This window comes from Panulirus ornatus, chromosome 34 (assembly GCF_036320965.1).
Source record: "Panulirus ornatus isolate Po-2019 chromosome 34, ASM3632096v1, whole genome shotgun sequence".
In the NCBI taxonomy this organism is placed as follows: domain Eukaryota; kingdom Metazoa; phylum Arthropoda; class Malacostraca; order Decapoda; family Palinuridae; genus Panulirus; species Panulirus ornatus.
In genome coordinates, this window is record NC_092257.1 from 12185892 (window position 1) to 12209206 (window position 23315).

At 44.2% G+C, this 23315-nt stretch overlaps 1 protein-coding gene across 3 annotated transcripts in view; it reads right to left on the reverse strand.

The window, feature by feature from the left end:
• The window catches only part of LOC139759853 (apoptosis regulatory protein Siva-like), a 137368-nt gene that overhangs the window by 1640 nt on the left and 112413 nt on the right, over positions 1–23315 (reverse strand). Inside the window, exons 1-3 of one of the 3 annotated variants that reach the window (XM_071682357.1) lie at positions 8721–8940; positions 6035–6213; positions 5011–5177 (exon numbers count right to left, since the gene is read on the reverse strand). In XM_071682357.1, coding sequence (XP_071538458.1) covers positions 5011–5177; positions 6035–6213; positions 8721–8835 — 461 coding nt within the window. In that variant the 5' untranslated portion in view covers positions 8836–8940. Of the gene's footprint in view, positions 1–5010; positions 5178–6022; positions 6214–8720; positions 8941–23315 lie in introns of those variants that run through there. The other 2 variants (XM_071682356.1, XM_071682358.1) reach the window with 2 other exon arrangements.

The window sequence follows — 23315 nt, forward strand, 5'->3', positions numbered from 1 at the left end:
CCATCTTTCATCTTCCACAAAGCTTTCACTACCTCTTCTCTGTTTACCAAATCATTCTCCCTAAACCTCTCACTTCGCACACCACCTCGACCAAAACACCCTATATCTGCCACTCTATCATCTAACACATTCAACAAACTTTCAAAATACTCACTCCATCTCCTTCTCACATCACCACTACCTGTTACCACCTCCCCATTAGCCCCCTTCACCGATGTTCCTATTTTCCCTTGTCTTACGAACTTTATTTACCTCCTTCCAAAATATCTTGTTATTCTCCCTAAGATTTTTCTCTTTCTTTTATACATCTCCCAGTCATTTGCACTATTTCCCTGCAAAACTTGTCCAAATGTCTCTCTTCTCTTTCACTAATAATCTTACTTATTCATCCTACCACTCACTACCCTTTCTAATCTGCCCACCTCCCACACTTCTCATGCCACAAGCATCTTTTGTGCAAGCCATCACTACTTCCCTAAATACCTCCCAGTCCTCCCCGACTCCCCTTACGTCATTTGCTCTCAACTTTTTCCATTCTGCACTCAATCTCTCCTGATACTTCCTCACACAAGTCTCCTTCCCAAGCTCACTTACTCTCACCACTCTCTTCACCCTAACATTCTCTCTTCTTTTCTGAAAACCTCTACAAATCTTCACCTTTACCTCCACAAGATAATGATCAGACATCCCTCTAGTTGCACCTCTCAGCACATTAACATCCAAAAGTCTCTCTTTCGCACACTTATCAATTAACACATAATCCAATAATGCTCTCTGGCCATCTCTCCTACTTACATATGTATACTTATGTATATCTCTCTTTTTAAACCAAGTATTCCCAGTCACCACTCCTTTTTCAGCACACAAATCTACAAGCTCTTCACCATTTATTTACATTTACAACACTGAACACCCCATGTACACCAATTATTCCCTCAACTACCACATTACTCACCTCTGCATTCAAATTATCCATTACTATAACCCGGTCTCGTGCATCAAAACTACTAACATACTCACTCAGCTGCTCCCAAAGCACTTGCCTCTCATGATCTTTCTTCTCATGCCCAGGTGCATATGCACCAATAATCATCCATCCCTCTCCATCCACTTTCAGTTTTACCCATACCAATCTAGAGTTTACTTTCTTACACTCTATCACATACTCCCACCACTCCTGTTTCAGTAGTGCTACTCCTTCCCTTGCTCTTGTCCTCTCACCAACCTCGGACTTTATTCCCAAGACATTCCCAAACCACTCTTCCCCTTTACCCTTGAGCTTCATTTCACTCAGAGCCAAAACATCCAGGTTCCTTTCCTCAAACATACTACCTATCTCTCCTTTTTTCTCATCTTGGTTACATCCACACACATTTAGATACCCCAATCTGAGCCTTCGAGAAGGATGAGCACTCCCCGCATGACTCCTTTTGTTTCCCCTTTTAAAAAGTTAAAATACAAGGAGGGGAGAGTTTCTAGCCCCCTGCTCCCGTCCCCTTTAGTTGCCTTCTACAACATGTGAGGAATGCGTGGAAAGTATTCTTTCTCCCCTATCCCTATAGGGGATGTGTTTGATGATAGAGTGGCAGATATAGGGTGTTTTGGTCAAGGTGGTGTGCAAAGTGAGAGAGTTTGGGAGAATGATTTGGTAAACAGAGAAGAGGTAGTAAAAGCTTTGCGGAAGATGAAAGCCGACAAGGCAACGGGTTTGGATGGTACTGCAGTGGAATTTATTAAAAAAGGGGGGTGACTGTATTGACTGGCGGAATGTTTGCATAGTGCCATTGTACAAAGGCAAAGGGGATAAAAGTGAGTGCTCAAATTACAGAGGTATAAGTTTGTTGAGTATTCCTGGGAAATTAAATAGGAGGGTATTGATTGAGAGGGTGAAGGCATGTACAGAGCATTAAATTGGGGAAGAGCAATGTGGTTTCAGAAGTGGTAGAGAATGTGTGGATCAGATGTTTGCTTTGAAGAATGTATGAGAAATACTTAGAAAAGCAACTGGATTTGTATGCAGCATTTATGGATCTGGACAAGGCATATGATAAGAGTTGATAGAGATGCTCCGTGGAAGGTATTAAGAATATATGGTGTGGGAGGCAAGTTGTTAGAAGCAGTGAAAAGTTTTTATCGAGGATGTAAGGCATGCATTTGTGTAGGATGAGAGGAAAGTGATAGGGTCTCAGTGAATGTTGGTTTGCGGCAGGGTGTTTAATTTGTTTATGGATTGGGTTGTTAGGAAGGTGAATGCAAGAGTTTTGGAAAGAGGGGCAAGTATGCAGTCTGTTGTGGATGAGAGAGCTTGGAAATGAGTCAGTTGTTGTTCGCTGATGATACAGCACTGGTGGCTGATTCGTGTGATAACTGCAGAAGCTGGTGACTGAGTTTGGTAAAGTGTGTGAAAGAAGAAAGCTGAGAGTAAATGTGAATAAGAGCCAGGTTATTAGGTACAGTAGGGTTGAGGGACAAGTCAATTGGGAGGTAAGTTTGAATGGAGAAAAACTGGAGGAAGTGAAGTGTTTTAGATATCTGGGAGTGGAATTGGCAGCGGATGGAACCATGGAAGTGGAAGTGAATCATAGGGTGGGGGAGGGGGAGAAAGTTCTGGGAGCGTTGAAGAATGTGTGGAAGTCGAGGACGTTATCTTGGAGAGCAAAAAATGGGTATGTTTGAAGGAATAGTGGTTCCAACAATGTTATATGGTTGCGAGGCGTGGGCTATAGATAGAGTTAAGCGGAGGAGGGTGGATGTGCTGGAAATGAGATGCTTGAGGACAATATGTGGTGTGAGGTGGTTTGATCGAGTAAGTAATGAAATGGTAAGAGAGATGTGTGGTAATAAAAAGAGTGTAGTAGAGAGAGCAGAAGAGGGTGTTTTAAAGTGGTTTGGCTACATGGAGAGAATGAGTGAGGAAAGATTGACAAAGAGGATATATGTGTCAGAGGTGGAGGGAACGAGGAGAAGTGGGAGAAAAAATTGGAGGTGGAAAGATGGAGTGAAAAAGATTTTGAGTGATCGGGGCCTGAACATGCAGGAGGGTGAAAGGCGTGCCAGGAATAGAGTGGATTGGAATGATGTGGTATACTGGGGTCGACGTGCTGTCAATGGATTGATACAGGGCATGTGAAGTGTCTGGGGTAAACCATGGAAAGGTCTGTGGAGCTTGGATGTGGAAAGGGAGTTGTGGTTTTGGTGCATTATACATGACAGCTAGAGGCCAAGTGTGAACAAATGTGGCCTTTGTTGTCTTTTCCTAGCTCTAGCTCGTGCACATGTGGGGGGAGGGGTTTGTTATTTCATGTGTGGCGGGGTGGTGACAGGAATAAATAAGGGCAGACAGTATGAATTATGTATATGTGTATATATGTATATGTCTGTGTGTGTGTGTATATATGTATACGTTGAGATGTATAGGTATGTATATGTGCATGTGTGGACGTGTATGTATATACATGGGTATGTGGGTGGGTTGGGCCATTCTTTCATCTGTTTCCTTGCGCTATCTCACTAACGCGAGAGACAGCGACAAAGTATAATAAATGTAAATAAATACATAAATGCCCATAAAAGCACATATACATACATATACATATCAACATATACATTACACAGACATATACATATGTACATATTCATACTTGCCTTCATCCATTCCCGTAACGACCCTGCCACACAGGAAATAGCATCACCCCCTTCAGCGAGATAGCGCCAAGAAAAGATAAAAAAGACCACATTCATTCACACAGTCTCGAGCTGTCATGTGTAATGCACCAAAACCACTGCTCGCTATCCACATCCAGGCCCCACAGACCTTTCTATGGTTTACCCAAGATGCTTAACATGCCCTGGTTCAGTCCGTTGACAGCATGTAAACCCTGGTATACCACATCATTCCAATTCACTCTATTCCTTGCATGCCTTTCACCCTCCTGTATGTTCAGCTCCCAATCACTCAAAATCTTTTTCACTCCATTCTTCCACCTCCAATTTGGTCTCCAGCTTCTCCTTGTTCCCTCCACCTCTGACACATATATCTTCTATGTCAATCTTTCCTCACTCATTTTCTCCACATGTCCAAACCATTTCAACACACCCTCTTCTGCTCTCTCAACCACACTCTTTATATTTCCACACATCTCACCCTTTCATTATGTACTTGATCAAACCCCCTCACACCACATACTGTCCTCAAACATTCAATTTCAAACACTTCCATCCTCCTCCGTACAATCCTATCTATAGTCCATGTCTCACAACTATATAATACTGTTGGAACTACTATACCTTCAAACATACCCACTTTTGCTCTCTAAGATAATTTTCTCTCCTTCCACACATTCTTCATCCACTCATATACATAGACATTTGTGCACATGCACATATACATACATGTGTCCATATCAACATCTTCACATATACAGACATATACATAAATACATGCCACAAAAAAAAAAAAAAAAAAGGATGGCCTTGATTAGGGCTACAGTTGCTGTGCTGCCTCAGCTAAAAAAAATATGTATTCATTATATAACTGATGTCTGCGGCAATGAGCACTATGCACTAGCCTGCCTTGTGGACAAGACCTCACTGTAGGTACTCGTAATGAGGTGCACCTTAAATCCCTTTAATAGGTCCCCTTTCATGTCATTGACATTAAAGTCCGACCATCCTGAACTCATTATCCCCCCATTCCTGACCATGAAACCTCCCTGCTTCTAAATTGCCTTCTGTCTCTTCGATGCGTTACTGGCTGGAGGAAGAAGTAATCCATGGAGATAAAATAAGCATGTGTGATGTCATCACTGCTTTTAATTACAAATGGTTTCATTATGAATGGGGGAATGAGAGAGATGAAAGCAAAAATAGGAGGAGAGGAGCCAAAGCTTACGTGTGGAAGATTTAGTTTGCTAAGAGGAAAGCGAAGAGAAATTACAGAGGGTGGGATGTATGAGAAGAAAGTACATCCATGTTTTCATACAGAAAATAAAAACGATAGGTTAAACTTACACTGTAAGTGAGCATTTTAGACAGAAGATTCCTCCACAAAAGTAGCAACATCTTGCACAGGAATCACACAGTTTGCATTCACAATAGCTACATGGTGAACGTAGAATAGATGAAACAGTCTGGCAACTGACACAGGAACTGGGGGGCTGTGGTTGGCTCATTACTTTCTGATTTGGAGAAAAGGGAAATTGAAATAATTAGTTACCAGAACATCATTACTCAAACTGAATTATGACAAAACAAAGTAACTTCAAAACTAAATAATTTACTACAAAGTGGTCATATTCTAGCCTAATAATACTAATAATTATATAGTACATTTTCCCTTTTAATAGGCAACTATCCTACCCATATTTCAGACCACCATGACCACTCCCTCAAGACTGGATATGTTTTTCATCTCCAGTCCTTCATGCTAAAGCTACCGTCTCATTCCTCCTTGGTTAATATACTCATATCCTCACAACAGTCTCTCTACTCACTACAACTCAATTGAGCCAATACTGGTACTAAAGAGCACTGTCTAAACTAAAATATTTTGCTCTTTAGGCACACAATTATGAGGCCATTTGCAACTGGAGTGTTTTCATGATGCTTGCTTCCACAACATTAAGCTCTGGAACTTCTTGTGCCTTTTCTAACAACTACATATCACCCCTTTTTAAAAGGCATATATTTCTAATGCCTCCAAACATCGTATGTTACTTTTCCTCATTTCCCATTACTTCTCAATCACTTTAGCGCTTTCTCATGTGTTAATTAAGGTGTGTATTTTCGTCCAGGGGTGAAGCCTATAATACAGAAAAAAAGAAAAGAACATGCTTGGGATGAAACCAAGTGCAGCATGTGAGGAATCACAAGTTCATATAAGAGGTAATGAGATATGGAGGAGATACAGACTGAAGATATATGCAAGAGATTTTTCTAAATTTTCGTAATATCACACTGTCTATTACAAATTTACCACCTATATCTATCTTTACTAGAACTATTAGTCTCAAAATTAACTTACAGTAAGACCAACCTGCGAGGCAGGTAGAGATCTAGCAAGAGTTCCGCGTGAAGTGAGAACCATCTGGTGGAGGTTGCTTCTCTCCTTGCTGCCGCTGGTCACCTGACTAGTTGGGCTGGTGTCCATTTTTTCTACAGCATTGTTATTTGTCACATTCTTAGCACCAGAGTAAAGGAGACTTAAAGTTCGATCTGAAATGACAAAACATAACATAAATGATTATGGTGGGAATTTGAGTTAACACAGATTTTCGGAAGAATCACTGCAAAACATGTTATTATTATGCCTGACAGTCTGATAATATGCTGGTCTGACATGGGGCCTAATGGTTATGGAAGGAAGATATCCAATTTCTCTCCTCTGTGATTACCTATTTGTACATCATTGGATGGGTGTTCTAAGCTTGTGGGGACCCATACCTTGAAGAGCCATCTACTTTGTGTGTATGCCTGGGGCAAAGGAAGAGGGGGATCAATTTTCAACTCATAACAGTCATGATATTTAGACACTTGAAAGTTTGCAGGGGGTATGCTTTAATAACAGGAGCTTTAGAGATGAGAGAGGATATAGCAGAAGATGGAAGTATGGAGGTAGATGAGAGTCATGGGGTTGGAGAAGGCTGTATAGTGATAATTCAGACTGTTAGGAAAAAGAGTATGTCTGAGTGTATAGTAGTCCTAAAGATATTGTATAGATGTGAGTCTTAGGCCCTGAGTGCACAAAAATGTTAGTGTGGATGAGCTGGAAATGAAATGCCTGAGGATGATATGTGATGTGAGGTTAGTTGGCTAAATGATAGTGAGGTGTGTTCAAGACCTGGTAACACAGGAATGCTTAGCTTTCCTTTAAATTTGGAATTTTTTCATAATCTTTACAATTTGTTTTCATTATGAGTGTGTATTGGGTATCATAATACATAAATAAATATATTTAATGACAATACACAAAGTTTTTGATGAGTGATGAGTACTCATAAACTGAAATATGGCTATTCAATTTACTTTTATGCCCTTTATAACTCACTCACCATTACAAGTGATAGGAGCAAGAAATCAGCTGTATGTGAAGTTTATGCCACCCTGTAGGCATAACTTATAAATACTTTGTCATTTTTCTTTTCACTCACAAATGATTTTTTTCCTGCAATGCTAGGGTTGTGCAATAGCAGTAGCAGAGCACAATTTAGAGCATCATATTTAATTGAATGAAATGAAGTAAGGTGGCAGTAGTGATGGTTAAGCATATCAAGGAATAAGGTGGGTTAATTACGGAAAAGTATGTAATACACTCACAAAAATCATCAGAACCTATGAAAACTTCATCTAACCTCCATAGCAGCCAAGATTTATCTTAATGTTCTATTTTCTATTCAAAATATACCTGACATAATCATGCCTCCATTACACAATGCCACTAAATGTAACAGACAACAGATTTAGTTAGTATATGATCCTAAGCAGCAGGACAATTTACCAGTCATGTAAAAATTCCACACAACCTGGCTACTATGTGAAGTTAGGGGAGATTTTCATAAGTTCCAAGGATTTTCTATACTTGTTTTACCTATTCTAATACAAATTAATCCCAACGTTCCCAATACATATGACCCTCACCATTACTGTCTTATCTAGTATTGCTCGATTAAAAAATAATGCATAAAATCATGCCCTGTAACTGTTAGTATTTTACCCTTCAATCATTACACTAGCATTGTCGAACACAATAAATATTCATAGCTTTAATGATATGGAGATAAAATAGACTTTTACCCAAAGCCCTATTCTTTTTGGGGAAAAGTTATCGAAGAGATGGTAAACACCAACTGTCTGGATGAGTTTTGCACGGGGAATAACTTATTGGGAAGAATCTAGTTCAGCTGCACTTTCCTATTTGATTTACAGTTTGAGTGGCATTGTTCCTCAATGCTAATGTGATATCAAAGAAAAATAATAAGATATAAAGCATGTTTTGAAGCATTACATCTTGTTGAGCAATAGCAAATAAGGTGATGACATAGTGATGGAGAAAGACATCAGTAAGAAAGTGAGGTTAATTAATATTGAAGAAGATAAAGCACATAAAAAAAACTAAGAGGTTTTTTTGAAAACTTCACTTAGTTGCAAAACCATAAAAACAAAAATTATACCATCATTAACCTGTTTTCTGTGGACAGCATGGCCACTTGATATGTCGTACACTTGTTGGCATCTGGCGCCAATGAGTGTCACTATTCTATTTTTACAATTCAACATCAACATATATTTCGACTATTAAAGAATTCAAATAAGGTATTCTTAGATTCTGGTGATTTTGCTTCACAATATTTCTAATGACACAACACTTTCCTTGATAATTAAACTCCTCACTATTGTTATATTTACAATCATTCAAAAAATATGATGCTCAAAATTAAGGTCTCCAACAGTTGACGTATTCTTTAAACATCACAACATCAGCCCTGAACAAAATCACTTAAAATCCAAAGCTGATAACGATGCGGAGGTAAACTAGACTTACCAAATAGTTTGTAACTTTCACCAATATATTGAAAAATTACTTTGGCGCCGCCAATCTACACCTTCACCATTAACCGTTACTCCTATGTTCTTAAGAAAATGTATTACCAATACAATGACTTTGAATACACGTCCCTTGAACTTTGACCCGTGAGGTAGGGACAATTTCACTCGAGACGTACCGTACACGGCCTGCATCTTCTCCTTCATGGCCCCAGACTCCACTGCCTTCATTCCAATGTGAACTTTCAACTGTGGACTGAACGATTCATCAAACGGACACGGTCTCTTAGGCATCTTTGTATTTTCAAGGCAAGAAACAAGGTAAAGCAACAATCCCGCCAAACTTAATTTAGTTTGACTCTGTTTACACCTGCAATCCAGGACCTGCTGGGTCAAAGTCTCTTCTGATAAGGAGAAAAAAGTGGGTTATAAATTATATAGATGGCTGAAGGTTATATAGCCTTACGTGTAAATATTTTGTACAGTGACAAAGATATCTGATAACTAGGGTTATGTTTGAGAAATCTGAATCAGATCGTCACCATCGTAAGTGGGTCACGTGAACAATTTACATCGCGATGGCTAAATAATATAACTTTCTGGCTTGTAGCCAATCATCATCAGCTTTTCAGCGTTCTATTCTGTGTCTGTATGTGTATGTGTGTATAATTGTGTCTGTGTTCAGAGTTGTTGCGGATTCGTAATTGCTTATTTGTGCAAATGGTTATTTACACACATGGGACCCACATCTCAATTTTCAACAAACCGGTTTTAAGTTTTTCATCGCTACTCGCATTTACAATGCTTCTTCATAAGCAAAGTTTTACACACAATGAACCACATATTCTGCGACTACAATGCGATATTTTGGGTCTATTTTCATTCGTTTATTACATTACTGATCTCAGGTAATATATAGTCAGATCTGTTATTTCACTGGACTCCAACTATCTAAAATCGTTGATTGGCTGGTAATTATCAGAGATTTTTTTTCCCAAATGACATCATTATGTATATCATTCGGAGACACATCAGACCACTTGGCAGCAAAGATCGTAAAAATGTAAGACAGTTTATTAGTCTTGAGCTTCATTTGGTAATGTTACTTACTGTGTCCATCTTAAATCATCTCAAATTAGTATCAGTAGGTAAGAAAATGTTGAAAAAAGGCTATCGCATCCATGTTGTTGGTGTTACCTTTATAATTATCAACTAAATTTAGACGCAGAGAGACCTTCCATCCTCTTACTTGCTTAACAAGCTGGACGGGATGGGCTTATGCTTGACGAATCCTTGAAAACTGCTCCGTTTTTTCCTTGTCCCTTTCCCTACACACGATGTAGACAACGTTGGAACAATATTTAAGGTTTACACAATGCTCTAGAACTAGTGCATGCATACAAAGCAAGAAATAAAATACCCTGTTTTTTCAGTTCGCACCAGTACAGCTGTTCCTCACGAAGAATGTCACGTCGGTATGCGAAGGTCGGAGATTTGGAACTACAAAAATGATAAGAATCCTTCAAAAAATCTAGAAAATCCACCTGTAATGGGAAAGATTATCAGCTTTTAAAGGATTATTCTGGCAACGTCGATACATACACGTTAATCCCTTAGTGGAAATCCCTCCACGTGTCCTCCAACACCTGAATCCCCATTAAAAAAAAGTCAGACCCCGGCTTTTCCCCAGTGATGTTGTGGCTATAAATCACACCTGAAGGGTCAATATGTCAACGTGTTTTGAAACCAGTGAAGCTGTGGAAGTAACCTACTGAAATTAAATGAGGAAATGTGTAAGTGTTAAAGGAAGTGGGTGGCAATGAGAGTACACTTTGTGAGAACAAGTCTGGATGGATGACAGTATAACTACCTAAAATATCCCTCATTGCATCTTTTCATCTCGTCCGCAGTCCCTAGCATATCTTCGGTAAAATAATTAATTATACGAGAACCAAAGTGTCAGGTCAAGTTAGCTATAAATCCTGAAGGTTTTAAAAGATCTACAAGAATAAGCCGTATAAAAATGAGACTTTTGGGAAAAATGACGACTCATGCTGACTTCCTCAAGCTCTGGAAATGTTAGTCACTACTCACTTCCCATACACGTAAAACATTACTTACTGTCTTCACACAACTCTCCTGCCTCCTCCTAATACACTCTCCAACTGTCATACAGATGTAAACAATGAAACATTCTTTGATGACTGAAAAAGAAAAAAACCTTGACCACAAATAGCATAATAAGCCCAAACAGATTAATATATATATATATATATATATATATATATATATATATATATATATATATATATATATATATACGAATCACGAATCTTTTATACACACATCACCGTCTACAATCGGAATCAAAATCTAATACGATATAGTCACGTTTCATGAGCTCTGCAATGTGTTATCTCTACCAACTGCAATTGGACGAGGCTCCCCCTTCATACAAGTTGTCAGTTTACGTCCCTCACAGAAAGAAAAATAAACTGTAGTTTTTTTTCTCTTACTATCTATACACACGGAATGAACACCTGCATGACAGAGATGAGTCGGTCAGTAGGTCGGTCAGCTGTGCGAGCTGTTATGACTCCCTTGGGTTCATTCTCTAGTGTTCTGCCCCACCCACCCACTCCTTTATGCACCCACCTCCGCTCGTCTTGGACCACTTCCTTAATGATAGTTAGAAAATATGAAACGCAAATATACTGAGAGGGCTCGGAATTAAATGCCATTACCGGCACGTTGGTATAAATTGCCATTTCTTTTTTTTTTTTTTATGTAATTGTCTTTCGTCACCTACAATAAACTAAGCAATTTTGTGGAGTACATTCTTTAGTTCTGAGTGTCGAATGATGTTCGCCAAAATGAGGCACTAAGAAACATCTATCATGACATCCACAAGGACAAAGCTGTAAGGAAATTTCTGATACAGATGGCCTCGGATTCAGCAGGGATCTGTTTAAGTTAGGATACCTTACTGTTCATTTTCCATCTGATTCCTTAAACACAAGTAATCTTCTTATGCCCAAACAAGCTAAGAATACCGAGATCAAAGGTTATTTTTGCTACATTTTCTTGCACAGGAGCAATCTGAACGGTGCGTAAGAATCTGAACGATATCACAGGAATTGTAGAACCATAAAATATTCTGGTAAATCTTAAATTGAAAAGTATTTTATGGACACCTAACTTCCTTGAATAAAACTAAGAATTCTTTCATGACATAAAAGAAACGTTTAGAAAATTGATAAGCTACTCCATCATAACAATCATTGCATTTTCTGTAATAGTAATTTCATTTTCTTTCTTAAAGTCATGGTAATCTAAAATAAATCACATTGACATAGACATGGACAGTCAGCTTCCTACTCTAGTTGAAATAAAGTATCACAGGTACCATCAGGTTATTTTAGACTTCTAATATAAACCTGCAGAATCACAGAATGAAAAAGAAACAGCCAAGGTAGATGACTGAAGAGACAGACAGCAAAATAACAGTAGAGAAAACAGAATGCATACAGGCTTACACTGTATGATGAAGATAAAGGGTTTGAACTACCGAATGGAGGGAACTACAAACCCAAGCAGGTACATATAATACATTAAATCTGTTGAAACACAGGAGGCAGACACTATGAAACGGTAACGAATGACCGAATGATTGAAAAAGATCAAATATATAAAGAATAAAATGTTAGAAATTAGAATTTACGAACTCATCTGTCTGAGAGAATATACGATATATACATTCTACATCACGAGAACACAAACATGGACTTGGATGAAAATAAAAAGGTCATAAACACAGAAATAGGTACAAGTCAAGGAGATCAAGACGGCCGTTTGTTTACTGTTGTGAGTGCGCCCGAGCCTGTGCCACCCCAGACAAACAGATCAGTACACCATTACCATCTTCGTTTATCCGAGTGTAATAGGTTCCTGGTGAACCCTGTGACCTGGCACAGGTCACGTCCCGGGCTCTGACCCCTCCTGACCTGTGAGTCATTACGGTTCAGAGGTCAATACAATTTAAAACCCGAGGATTCCTCGCGGGTTATCAGGCGAGGGCGTGGTGGCCCAGCCCCCTCCTTCCTTTACCATAGGCCAGGTGCTCCTCCCGCTGCTGCTGGGGGACGCCGCTGGTGATCGCTGGGAAAGTGGGGCGCTGACTCCAACCTCCCACACCGCTGCCAACCTCCTCACCCAACCTACTGTCATTTCTTGCAGTTGGGAGTCGACAGCGACTGCCGCCTCCTCTTCCAAGCCTACGTCCTAGGGCCAGACTTTCTCCAGCGACCCGGTCTCTCCCTCGTTACCCTCTTGTCAACCAGCCAGGAGCTACCGTGCGATTCCTGTGACCGATTAGTTTTCTCCGCACCTCACAGATCAGTTCGAGGGATCAGGCTGGGCGTGGGCTAGCAAACGAGGTGGTTGGCCCGGGGTCATCAAGACCATTAGTGTACTTGGCGACGCACCTGTTGGTTGAGCCCAGACCGGACCCCACGCTCTTCCCCCCTCCCCCTCCCCCAGTATCACATTTAGGGGGTGTATGGAGAGGAGGAGGGTGGATGATGAGGGACGGAGGGGGTTCGATCTTCCCTCATCTGTGTCATGCTCAAGGATGTGGACGGTAGGTGACGTGAGGCTTGGAGTTTAACCCTGAGTTACCAACCTGACCCTCACCTTCCATCACCCACGAGTATGATGGTGCCAGAGGGGACCATGTGGTCACCCGAATCCCTTCTCCTCCTTCACCAGCTGACACCATCCATCAGATCACCAACTCCACTCCAAAACCTACGTCTCCTCCAATCCCTCGCCAACGCCCCCTTCCCAACGCCCAAGCCCACCAAAGCACCGACACGCCCCTCAGTGTTGGGACGAAGATAATGACAGTGGAGAGAGGTGTGTCCCAGATACGGTCTTTACACTTTGTTGAAACGCGGGTGGCAGGGCTAGTGAGGGTGACTTCACCGGTCTGTAGGGTCACCAGGGGTCTGTGCATCAGTCTATAGGGTCACCAGGGGTCTGTGCACCAGTCTGTAGGGTCACCAGGGGTCTGTGCACCAGTCTGTAGGGTCACCTGGGGTCTGTGCACCAGTCTGTAGGGTCACCAGGGGTCTGTGCACGTCTGTAGGGTCACCAGGGGTCTGTGCACCTGACTGTAGGGTCACCAGGGGTCTGTGCACCAGTCTGCAGGGTCACCAGGGGTCTGTGCACCAGTCTGTAGGGTCACCTGGGGTCTGTGCACCAGTCTGTAGGGTCACCAGGGGTCTGTGCACGTCTGTAGGGTCACCAGGGGTCTGTGCACCTGACTGTAGGGTCACCAGGGGTCTGTGCACCAGTCTGTAGGGTCACCAGGGGTCTGTGCACGTCTGTAGGGTCACCAGGGGTCTGAGCACCAGTCTGTAAGGTCATCAAGTCTGGACAGAATCTCTCTCAAGTTTTTCATTCCTCAAGGAGGTGGTGGTCATATGGTAAGAGCACTCGTCTCGTCATTCAAAGGTCACTGGTTCGAGCCCAGACTAGAATTGAACCATGCGGGGGTCCTTCCCCTACTGACCCATCCCACAGTCTTAACCAGTGGCCAGTGTGTGTGTGTGTGTGTGTGTGTGACGCATAAGGGCGCGACGCCACGTACTGACGGCAACAAGAAATTAAGAGAGATGAGTGTCGACTTTGCAGGGAAGGAGAACTTGTACACACACACACACACACACACACACACACACCGACGTAAAAAGGTAAGGTACAGTATAGGAACAAGGTGAGGTCCAGTGACCAGCCAGCCCCTGCAGCTACATATATATATATATATATATATATATATATATATATATATATATATATATATATATATATATATATATATATATATATATATATAAAAACGTGTAAAACTTCCATTTTTTCTACAGGATATTACACGATCATGAACGACCCCTCGAGCACGACGGTACGACCCGTGATCACGACTCTTGAGCGTATATTAGAATAAGACGACTCGTCAACGTGATGAGACGACCCTCCAGCACGACGCTGGTTCGTCTGACCCTTGGTGTCAGGTCAAAGGTCAAGCCACCTTGCCCAAGTGGAACTGTCTTGTTCTAAGTGATCAGCCATTCCTGTTTCACATCAACATTCTTCACACAGATGTTTAGTGTTTGAATTAGATTTACACAGGAAAGGTATTACATGGGTCAGGAGTCAGTGTTGCCAAACCCCGCCTTGAGGGGCGGTGGATAACAATGTTACCATCCTCAGGGTATGGGTATCAGCGTTACCAATGCTATAAGGAGCTGTTGCTTTTCAACGTTACCAACACCTGAAAAGAAGTCACCAGGGGGAGGATAAACAACTCTGTACATAAAGTAGCAAATATTGAGGTCGTAACACATACGTATGGGCGTTATGAACTCGTCGTGCTTCGCGTCCGCCTCCTGTACACACACACACACACACACACACACATACAGACACACACACACACACACACACACACACACACACACACACACACACACACACAAGTGGTAGTGTCAGTGGTGGTAAAGGCAGAAGTAATCCGACAGAGTAGTCTGGAGGCACGGCCCGGCCCTGGCCTGGACAACACCTTGGGCAGCAGCTCCAGCAGGGGAGGCGGTCGTCCGCACCAAGAAGATATATACGAGAGTCGCCCTCCACATCTCGCTACGCTTAGTGCGCTACCCTTGCTACATCCAGCCCGCTGCATCATACACTCCGCGTCTTTATGGTTAAACTAGTTCCTTACAGCTGTATAAAGCATGATCAGAACCTGCAGAGTTTGGAAATTATATGATATTAATGGCACGGCTTTATCAAGTAAGCGGCGCCGTCCATAATATGGTTTAAACCCGAGAGCTGCTGTTAAGTCGGCTTTTCAACCCCGCCACCGCCACCACCACCCACTCCTGCGCCTCACCCACGGGTATCCACGATCCCAGATGTGGCGCCACTCTTCACGCAACACATATATAACGTCAGTTTTATTCTCCTAAGTTGAAAATAAGGATGATTAACATGTAATCGACTTAATGGATGTTTCTTTTGATGGTACCGTCACGTCTGAGCGGGCGATGCTACGGCGTCACTTTGAGAGCGAGTCTCTCTTTAAAGATACGTGAGGCGGCGCTCCACCAGCTCATCTCCCACCGTCGCGTTAAGATATTCTGGTCTGCATGGCGGGATCACATTCACAAAATACATCCTCATCCCGCGGCCGTATTCCTCCGTTTATAAAGACCCTCAGGTCATATAATGAGGGATTTATGTTCCCGTGAAGTTTGCGCGGGCGGTGTGTGTGTGTGTGGGTGTGGGTGGGTGGCGGGAACCGGCCGGACTTAAACATCTATTTAAACCCTCAGTAAAGAACGCGAGACGTCGCTTGATGCGAGATTGTGGGGCGACCCAGCGTGAAGCAGGGCCCCCAGTACCTCCCGACTGAACCAGAGGCAAGACGGAGAGTTACGTGGACATATTTCAAGATCACCACAGTACCAACGAAAGAACAATAGAATGGCACTTACAGATGACGGAAGTCGCTCCAAATTTCATAATATATGTAAGGAGAAAACGTAGGAACGGGAGATAAATACAAAGCGTAGGTGATTTACGAAAAAGATTCTCTTTTTTCCCTCTAGCGTCACAATGGTGAACTGATTTCAGCTCATTTTCCAGATCTACGGGGAGCTGTTGTGTCTGGATACCTCTGACTGGGTGTGTTGTCTGGGGCTACTATATGTATGGGGTCGTCGACGCAGAGATGTCCATGTTCCTGGTCCCTGCGGGAGGGGAGGGAGTGTCTGCTGTGTGGTTTATGGACGGTGTTGGCTGCAGGAAACTACCGACTCAGAGACACCCGTACAGTGCAGGGAATTTGGGTAACGTAGTCGAGTTGATATAACAGTGAGGTTACCGTGATGTTTTGGAAGGATTATTACTGAAGGAACTCCGAAACAGTGAGGTGTGAGGGACAGGACCTTCCTGAAGGGCTTGGGCTGGTACCTCAAGTCCGCCACAGGGTTATATGTTGAGAGAAGGATGGGAGAGGAAAGAGTTGGCATTATACGTCGACCTCGTCCGTAAAAGAGCTGAGGAAGATCCTGGTACATCATGAGAGTGTATGACTGAGGAAATCTATTAAGAGGCGTTGACGGACTCCTCCTGCAGGAGGGCGTCGACCCTCTGTTACCGCCTACGGTAGGTTGAGGGGCGACTCGTTTGAGGAACGGGCGCTATGGGGTTCGACAAGGTTACCCTACATCACCTGCTTGATTTTGGTGTCTACGATCAGGAGACTGCGAGAGGCAGCTCCGACCACAGACGTGTGATGTAAAGGAGTGGAGGCAGGCCTGGCACGTTGCTGTGGCCACATGATGCAGTAATGATGGCAGAATCGGGAGAGAAATCAATTTGTGATCAACGATTGTAGGAAAACTGGATGAAAGATGAATGCATAGGATAGTATTGGGATGAGGCAGTACGGCGGGGAGGAATGGGAGGGAGGGGGATATAAGGAGCGGGGAGACGAGTGCCGGTGTAAGAGGGGCAGCATAAGAGGATTGAGGGGCGGCCATTACTGGGGTTTAGCCACACCGAGGATAATGCCTCCCCAACACCCTCCCCACCCACCTCCCCCAAAACAACATCCTCCCACCCTCCCTCTCTCCCCACCACAACATTCCTCACCTACCTACCCTAATGCCTCTCTTCATCAACCTCTACTCTCCCTACTCTACCTCGACCTCTTCCATCTCCTCAGCCTTGCTCTCCCTCCTCTTCTCCATCCACCTCTTCCTTTTTCCTCCGCCTTCTCCAACACTCCTCCATCACACTCACGTCCTCGCCAACACCCAGCGCTTCTCCATCACCAGTAATCTCAACTAGCAGCGTCCATACACACTCTGACACGCAAGGAGCGCACCACACGGCCAAAATGCGTATATACGCCCATGGCAACAAGCAGAAACCCTCCTACATATAGGCAGAAAAGGCTAATAACACAGAGACACGCACGCTAATCTCGCCTAGTAACAAAATCTCGTCAGAGGTAAACAAACTTCAAGACATGGGGCCCCCACGAGTGTGAAACTCCCTCCCCCATAAGCACAAATGCGTAATCTCACACACATATGATCACTGTGTTCGGTGCACATCAATATGGACGGCTGAATGCTCGGTGTACCTGGAGAAAGGCGTTAAGTGTGGATGCTGTATAAAATGATAGGATGAATACATCACCACCACCACTTCTCCACTGAAGAACCAGCTGAATGTATTTATAGCCACCATCTGCCAGACTCCCCTACCACTTGACACCACCTGTGTCCAAGCTTACCTACCACCCCCCTAACATCCCCTGATTCAGTACATTAAGTCGCTAAACTGTTTCACATCCTCGAGGGAAGGTTCTGTCCCACTCTCCCATAACCTCTAGTTCTGTTCCACAGTCTCTTACAACTTCCTCCAGTTTCGTTCCATCGTCTCCCGTTTATCCTCTGGTTCTGTTACTTCGTCTTTACTTCTAACATCTCGTCTGTGTCGAGATGATCATTGGTCTCGCTGGAATTTACAGATGGCTGTCATGTTTCCGGTCATCCTCTCCCTCCCTCATCATGTTGACGCCTCGAGGGCTTGGTGTTGCTCTTCTCCTTTGGCACCGGCACACTCAACTGTGGCCCCGTCTTCTCTGGCATATACTGACACTAATAAATATACTGCTTCGTTCCTCTAAGGATCTTTTTAGTGTGATTCTCCGGTTATAAATCTGTTATAATGTCATCTCCAAGATCCCATCAGAGGTCTGTCCTTGTGACACATCTTCACCTGTATAATAGCGACACTCTGGTCTGATCTCAGCCTTCCCCACCTTCATAACCTGACGTTAATCAGGGTTAAATTTCACTGTTGCATTCAACTCTGGCCTCTTTGCGGTGTGTCATACTTGCTATTATTCTGCACCTCATGTATGCAAGTCTGGTATCACCAGACACCATATTCAGGTGTGAATCAATGACTTATGTTAAGTCATTTACATGAGTCAGAGACAGTGGTGGTCCCAACACTGAGCCCTGGGGTAACCCTCATTTATAACCCTAGCTCAGCGTGAAAGGTTCCCCTGACGTATGTTCTTTGCTCTCTCCTAATTCGGTAACACCCAATCCATTTAAGTAGTTCTCCCGACACCAGCTTGGAAATCCAGCTTCCTTATCAATCTTCGGTGAGACGCAGTATCAAAGACACTCTGGCAGTCCAAGAATACACACACAATCCACTAACACATCTCTCTTCTCTAAGATGATGCTCACAATTCTACAGAGGTTTGAGAGCTTTGTTGTACATGGCAGTGTTCCCTACTGTGAGGAGGAGTTCTCACACAAGTCACAACTTTCTGATTATCTTATACATCTGCCAGCAAACCCCGCTCGTCTGGGACACATGTCTGTAGCTCAGAGATGATCTCTTCAGAATCGGTGCTGCAATAGTTCCCTTTCACACCCCCGGGCGAGGCACCGCCCCCGGCGAAGCCTAGGTTATCCTTAGGAAGAGTGAATAAACATAAGATGTTGTTGTTAAAGATTCCTCAGTTCTTCAGCTTGTCACGGGCCCTTATCTCCAGATGGTCCCGTACTTCCTTAGCCTGTCACGGGGCCCTCGTCCTCAGACGGCCCCTGCCCCTGAGCCTGATGTGGGCTCTTGTCTCCAGACGGCCATAATCAGCACCTATGACTGTAATGAAAAGCTTGGAGACAGCGATCACAATGTTGTCAGATTCACTATAAACTGTCGACTCTCAGATTTGGATGCAGCTGAAAAGATGTGGAGAAATCTCAAAAATATCATACTTCCCTTTGAAAGAATTAGCGTCCCTAAAAAGGTGAGAAGGAGTTATGAAAAGGGAAAGCCAGGCTTGACGAATAAGGAAATTAACGACTTTATTAAATGTGAAAGAAAGACTTACAAGGTATCTATATCAATTGACGAGAATCAGGAACTTAAAAGGGTACACAAAATTAGAAAGAACATGTGGCAGGAAAATAAAACCAATGAGAAAATATTTCAAAGGGATAATTTCTCACAGCGTGAAAAAAACCCTTAAGTATTCCTGTTACAAGCAAGAAAACAGACAAGAACATCACTGGCCCAAAATGATTCTGGTAGAGTCACTGGCAACACTTGAGGAATGGCTTCCCTTCTGGCTATTTCGACTCAATGTTTACCATCGGAACTTCCTTTGGCATACCTCAGACATCAACACGCATTCCTGGATAAACTTTGGACATTGTTGATATCTAAAACTGTGAAGCACTTGAATATCCGAGACGAAGCTGATCCGAATAAATCAACTGGTTCAAGCGACATCTCTCCCAGAGTACCTTAATAAGCTTATGTAAAGTAGGAGATCGTAGTCTAGCGGCCTTTGCAAACTAGGAACTTAAGGGGAAAACAAAGTGGCTCAGGTTAACTGAGGAGATTCATGTCTGATATGAAGCATCCGATGCTCCTGGAAAATAGACTACAAATTCTTGCACGTCAACATCTGTCTACAGTGAAGAGCTCGAGAATTACAGATAAACTCGAAGAAAGATCTGGAGAGGAAGTGCATTATCCTGGAAACAGTCGAAAACTTTCAACTTTTCTAAAGGAAAGTTGAAGACTTGAGCATGTCTAAAGACATCCCTGGAAAGTGTTGCTGGAAGTGACTCTCGGGTAAAGAACGTGTGATGGAAGTCCCTGGAAAGTTATCTGAGCTTAAGCATAAGAGGTGGAAGTCCCTGGAAGTCTTTCGGGAGAAGGATGAGAGGCTGAGGCTCCTGGAAGAGTGTCGCTGGAAGGCTCTGTCGGATTAGGTGCGGTAGGAAGTCTCGCGGGTGCAATGTGGGAGATGTATTCGCGTATTCGCCTGGAAGTCTTCCAGGTAAAGTATGGGAGATGAAAAACCCCTTGAAGTCTCCCTGGTGAATCATGAGGGGTGGAGGCTCCTGGAAAGTGTCGCTGGAAGGCTCTCTCACGTGAAGTATGGGAGCCGTTGTTATGGGCGAGGGCGTCCAGCGGGTCCAGGCGACCTCTGCGACTTGTGAGCCGACAACATCCAGACGAATGGTCGGCGGCGCCTTAGCTGGACCAGACCTGTCCACTTACCTCCCACCCGACCACACACGCAGCGCACGGACGGGCCCTGGGGAGCCTGCTGTAGCTGGCCGCAGGTGTTGGGGAGGTTACACCACAGACAGGGTCTGGGGAGGATGCTGTGGCTGGGCGTGCGTACTAGGAAGGTTACAAAGGACGGACTTGGGGAGGTTGCTGTGGTTGGGCAAAGGTGCTGGGGAGACTGTACCCTGGACGGATCCTGGGGAGACTACTGCGCATGGTGACTGGTACTTGGGACTTAACCAAAGACAGGGAGGTTACGACGCCTGGGAAGAAGGGTTCAAGGAAGGCGCTGGTGGGGAGACTGCAGAGAAGTGGTACAGAAAGGCATGATAATTGAATCAAAAGAGAACTGGGGAGCTCATGAGACGTAGGGCCAGACACGTACGTACTGGGAAGGCTACCACAGGAGGAAAGAGAAAATGGGAGGCCAAAGATTGACCTTAAGATATCATTTGAAAACGCGAAATGGGGTTAAATGATTCTTTTTCTTTTCTTTCTACTCCTCTGGAATTCCCAGTGACCAGCTTGAGAACATGATAACTTTGTGGAAGTTATGGAATAAGATAACAGCGAGAGGGATGAGGAGAGCTACAGCCAGGGGTGAATGGCTGTCGAAGGACCAAGACGGGAGAGCTTTGGGTTCTTGCAGAGGCGGTGTGTGTGTGTGTGTGTGTGTGTGTGTGTGTGTGTGTGTGTGTGTGTGTGTGTGTGTGTGTGTGTGTGTGATGGCTCTCACAGGACCGAGTGAGAGGTTTGTGGCCTGGGTGGAACTGGGGGAGTGGGCTGAGTGGGACGTAAGGAGAGGACTGAATGGGATTTAAGGAGTAGCCAAAGTGGGAAGAGGAAGACTGGATTCTGAGTTGTGTGAATCCGGGGTTCAGGACTCCGGGTTGCCCTGGATATCAGTAATCACAAACAATTTTCCACGAAAATTTCCAAGTTTCATCAACATGGTAACATGATCACCTTCGTCCATACACCTGCGCACGACACAGACCTCTACTTCCCACCTGCACCTACGATCGAACCAACGATGTACGTTTACCGCAGCATCGATCTACTCCCTCCCCCCCCTTAAACCACGACGTCCCCGTCCCAAACGCTATTCCATAAATCGTGCCACGTCGCTGGGAGTGTGTGTGCAGTACTACAGGGCTGGTGTCCCGCTCTAAGATCTCCACTTGTGTCCTCCAGAGGGTTTAGTAGGACGCGGTTCGCCACCGACAAAGTCTGAGTCATATACCACATTGGTTGGTCGAGGATTATGGTGTGGAATGTTCCCTACAGGCGTTCAACCCGGCTGGCTCATGTTCTTACGGGTGCTCAACCCGGCTGGCTAATGATTCTTAGGGCGCTCAATCCTGCTGGCCAATGTTCCTCGGGTCGCTCACCCAAGGCCCAAACGATAAAGGAAAACCTTAGTTTATTTATCTACTATTGATTCTGAACTTGCATCACACATTTGTCTTATATTCAGGTTTTGAATAACTTCTGAACGTCGACATTAACCTTTGAAATGTCGAAATTTGTACATGAAATGTCATCTTCCACCCAGAAGTTCCTTCTGAAATTGCATTTGATCCTGTATGTGTGAGCACATCGCTCGCGCTGAGAACAGCGGTGGTCTGGTACCTGAGGTCGACCTTACCATACAACACAGGCCAAGGATGGAGGACCTGTTACTACAGACGTGATACCTTATCACAACCCCGCTACAACTCCCCACACACCTGTCGTGTTGTTACCCATCACAACTCCTGTGAGGAGGACACGTCTCTCTCTCTCTCTCTCTCTCTCTCTCTCTCTCTCTCTCTCTCTCTCTCTCTCTCTCTCTCTCTCTCTCTCACCGCATCACACCAAGTGATACACCTCCAGCTCGAGGACGGACTTTCCTAACTTAAGGAGGAGCACTTCCAAGATACCAAGAGTCTGCCACATGTGGCAGGCAGCCAGCTATATAACGAACTGCCCCCCCCCTACTCAAGCCGCCCCAACCCTCCCCCTCTACCCTCTTACTTAAGGCGTCCCCCTCTCCCCTGCCCAAAGGCTGGGGGGTCTCCCCGGCCAACTCCTCTCTGGTTTATGACCTAAACCCACTTTACTAAACCCAACGATTCGGGTTTGAAGCACGTCTCGCCAGGTGCTTGAGGTTGGGAGGGAGGAAGAGGGGAGAGAGTAGGAAGGACACTCCTCCTCCTCCTTCTTCTCCTCCTCCTTCCTCAGTCTACAGTCTATCCACCACATTAGGCCACCGTTCCCCTAACAGCCACGAAAGCCAGGTTATTTCCAGTTAGAATTCAGTCGTACAATAATAAGACTAAGACGAAGTGACGGTGTTCCCCTGGGAGAGTGGGGCCCCCTGTGGCTTCCCTACAGCAGCATGGTACGGAGGGCCCCATGACCAACGACGGCCCCGGTGAAGCTGTAATAAATCTATGGGATTACGTCGCCTGGTTATGTAAAGTAACACCATGTTCAGACGCGTCACCATGACGTGTATGGAAGCGGCACAGTGTGACGTACGCAGCTCCCATACTGCACTACGACCGACGCTGCTATGGTGATGGTATGGCTGACCCTCCCCGACCAGT